Source organism: Helobdella robusta (genome assembly GCF_000326865.2).
Source record: "Helobdella robusta unplaced genomic scaffold HELROscaffold_105, whole genome shotgun sequence".
In the NCBI taxonomy this organism is placed as follows: domain Eukaryota; kingdom Metazoa; phylum Annelida; class Clitellata; order Rhynchobdellida; family Glossiphoniidae; genus Helobdella; species Helobdella robusta.
The window spans coordinates 163963-168073 of record NW_008703595.1 but is presented as its reverse complement, the minus strand read 5'-3'; the positions used below and the strand labels follow the sequence as shown (position 1 = coordinate 168073).

General features: G+C 31.3%; 1 protein-coding gene across 1 annotated transcript in view; it reads left to right on the top strand.

The window, feature by feature from the left end:
• Positions 1 to 2232: 2232 nt before the first annotated feature.
• The window catches only part of HELRODRAFT_142808 (hypothetical protein), a gene marked incomplete at both ends in the record, with an annotated part of 4660 nt that continues 2781 nt past the window's right edge, over positions 2233 to 4111 (top strand). Inside the window, one exon of the mRNA XM_009012392.1 lies at positions 2233 to 2308. Within this exon, the coding sequence (XP_009010640.1) occupies positions 2233 to 2308 (76 nt within the window). The remainder of the gene's footprint in view (positions 2309 to 4111) is intronic.

Here is a 4111-nt window from a genome sequence, read left to right as displayed (position 1 = left end):
TACAGATTCTAACTAAAAGTAACAGTTCTTAGATATCGTTAAACAGTCAATATCAGAACAAGTAGAACATCTCAGTCTAATTTTTTTTAAATTTGAAAATTTTTATGACGTTTTTATAAAATAGTTATGTTCGTTATTTTTAAATTGGAGCTATTTTTAATTAAAAAATACGTGTGCGTTAAAAGAGTGGTTGATAGTTAGAATCAAACATTTTAAAATTGAAAAAAAGTTATACAACACACACAGACAGCAGTATGGACACACACGCACACACACGCGCGCACACACACACACAACGTTTGTGAAAACCACGCTTCCATCACATCTCTTTTTACTCAAATCAGACCAGGTGGATGGAAAACAGCTCCTGGCACCTCTATACTATTTCGCCATCACTTAAAAATAGTCCAATGAACTTGAAATTCAATGAATGACGAGTTGGAATTCTTACGAGTGTACTTACTACTTAACACTTATTACTTATTATACTATGCACATATTATACTATATACACGTCTTACCACGGGGAACTGGGTTTCTGGACGCTAAACGAAGATTGATTGATTGATATTATACTATATACTATGTTACTTGTTATGTTGATATGTTCATTTGCCTCCTATTTCTATTGTGTGTTAAAAGAAAATTTTAACCAAGTTTTTTTTTTTTAGATTTGCACTGATTAGATTTTTATATAGTAAATATACTAACATATGCTAATTACTACTAACAATATATTGAAATAGTTAGACTACTACTCAAAACAAAGCCATAGTCACAATCATAATATCAAATTCTCTTGCAAGCTTTTTAACCTGCAAACATAAGCCAACACAAACAACAACAGCAACAACAACAACAACAACAACAACAACGAAACCACAAAACAACAACAATAATAATAATAATAATAATAACTAACATGTTTCAGGACGTTCACTAGCATGATTAATTGAACAAATTGTTAGCTTGCTATCGCATTGCTCATAGGAGGTTTCTTGTCGAACTATTATTATTATTATTATTATTATTAATTGATGACTATAATCATTCATATATTTATGAAATTTGATTTTAGATTTTTGAGGTTCAATATTATTATTATTATTATTATCAGTGGCGTCACTAGGGTTGGTGTCACCCGGTGCGGTAACTCATGGTGTCACCCCTCTCATGACACCCCATAGACATACAGCATTCTTAGCAAAATTTATAAACACGAACAAGTTAAATGTGCTCGGCCGCGGCGCTTAATAATTCGGACGTCGAATTTGAATGGTATAAATGTCGAATACAAAAATGATTTGAACGAAAAAAATGTTATTCATAATACATTTCTGGGCGCTGGGCGGGTTAGGCTGAATTAATGATAAGAATAATTTCATGGAGGGACATAAAAACATATACAGTGATATTTTGGTGTCACCCCCTGTGAGGATGTCACCCGGTGCGGTCCGCACCCCCCGCACCCCCCTAGTGACGCCACTGATTATTATTATTATTATTACTATTATTATGTGTATGTGAGTATGTGTGTATCGGTGATTGTACTAAACGTGCACTAAACTTATGACGGCTCATTGTTACACTCAGCTCATTTTTTTAGCTTTATATTGTATATTATTGCATTCTATACTGCGTTATTACACACGTACACTAACACACACACTCACCACACACACACACGCATACACACGCACACACATGCACGCGCGCGCGCGCACACACATGCACACAATAATTTTCGGATGTTATAAACAGAAGTTTCAGAATAAAATTTGCTTTTTACTTATTTTTCACTCAAAATTAATAATATTATTAACAGATTGAAATTATTTATTGGAAAAATATAATAAATATAAATAAGTGTATTACTTCGTAAATAAAGTTTCTAATTGAGTTTTCTTTCTTTAAAAATTATGTTAAACCGCTCAGTTTTGATAAGTTTCCTCTTGGCAACGTATGCGATGACATATGCTGGCATGTTTTTTTAACTAGTCATTTGCTTATTACATTTTTTTTTATATTTTAATTATTGTATATATATTTTTAATTCATAATTATTCCATAGAAAATAAATTTTATTACAACATGTTTGTTAAAATATCTAGTTACTGCTGGTCGTTGTAAAATTATGATATTATGGAAAAATTATGAAATTAAAAAACCATAATTTACCAAAACAGAAGTGACCGCTGAATGCTGCAAGGTCAGCTTGCGTGCCCCTCTGGTAGATGCGTGACGTCGAAATGGGTTTGTGATGGACATAATGATTGTGAAGATGGTTTCGATGAATTGAACTGCAGTGGTAAATTGTGATTGTTGTGTTGGTTTGTATATTTTTACGTTAAAAAGCACCTTGAAAGTTTAATAAAAAAAAATTACTATTGAATCAAAATCCAATTGAAGTAAATTTTTTTTGAATCGACTACAACCACATTTACAACGTCAGCTACAATAACTTTTGAGGTTTTAACTATAACCCCTTTTGATGTTTCAGCTACAACCACTTCTGCTGCTGCGTCAATTAGAGCCACTGCTAAGCAATGTTTACCCGGTATGTTTTTTTGCCTGTACACGAAGAGTTGTATCTCAAACAGTTATTATTGCGAAGACTGCAACTTCAACTGTGGTACGTGTCTTTTATTGCTATTATTGCTTAACTAAATGTTTTTATTTCGTTAATTATGTTAGTTTTAATTTAAAAATTTTAAATACATGTAAGATTGTTTCTAAATAAAACCTGATTTATTAATCTGTAAAACAGTTTATTCAAACAAATTAAATGTCATATAATCAAATAATATAAAATAATACAGAGATATAAATTAAAGAAAACATACCTGTAAAACAGTAATCAATTACAGGCTTATTCATACGAAACTCATAAATCAAATAAATTATAAAATATGTCAATCACGTGGTGCAGCACATTTATCGCAGCACATTTATCGAAGCACATTTATCGAAACCCAAACAAAGATCAAACATATAACATATAACAAAGATATTGAATATCATAGATATGAAATAAATACATAAATGTGGTTACATTTACATCTCCCCCCTTCACGTTACTTTTTGAGGAATATAAAGTGACAATTTGTTAATATGAAAAAGATTAGATTGTTTTTTTTTTCTTCCACAGTCTACTTCAAAAATCGATGAAGAAACTTTCTTGAGAATTTTAAACGGACCAACTCTTATTTTATCCATCTTACTTCGGTTGAGTCTATTACCATTCTGGATATAGACTTGGTCGCCCACTTTAAATTCATTTTCTTGTCGATTTTTATCAATTCGTTTTTTGTTCATTTCAAAGTTTTGCTGGGAATTCTTACATGCTTGCATTCAATCTGCTATTATATCGCTTTCTGGTAGGTCATCTGGGATGATAGCTGACCTTGTGCCATACAATAAGTATTCTGGTTCGAATTTTGTAGAACTATGGATTGTAGAACTATGTAGATTTTTCCAACCTAGTTCTTCACATATAAAACATGGTTTCTTAATTCTTGGATCAATATTTTTTTCTGATGTATTAAAATTTGACTTTATTTTTGGATAAATATTTTTTTCTGATGTAGCAAAATTTGACTTATTTATAGTTTCATTATTCAAAGAATGAATTCCATATCTTGCTTTTTGGTTTTCTGACTTAATTTTAGTATCTGCATTGTTCTTTTGTATATACGCATTTGTTTTGGTTGTATTTTCTTTGTCTGAAGAATTGTTTCGGAATCTTTGTTTTATGTGAACGCTTTCCTCGAGTCTTCGCAATTCTCTGTACAATTTTTCAATCGTTGTGATTTCTTCACGGTCAAGTTGGTTCTGAATTTCTAGTGGTAAGCCGATGACGATCATATTTATTCTTGATATCGTAGTGGCGTTTAATTCAGCTTCTAAACATAAGCTTTCCTTGGCTAAAGCATAATCTATTAGTGAACCGCCTAGATATTTAAAATTGTATGCCGTTCTTATTTTTTTTCCAACCTTTATCAGCAAATACTGTGAGAAACGATGCTCTCCATTCTGACCAATTAGTTAAACCAATTTTTATTATATTTGCGTCGTACCAATTTTCTGCTGAACCCGATAAAAAAAATCGAAG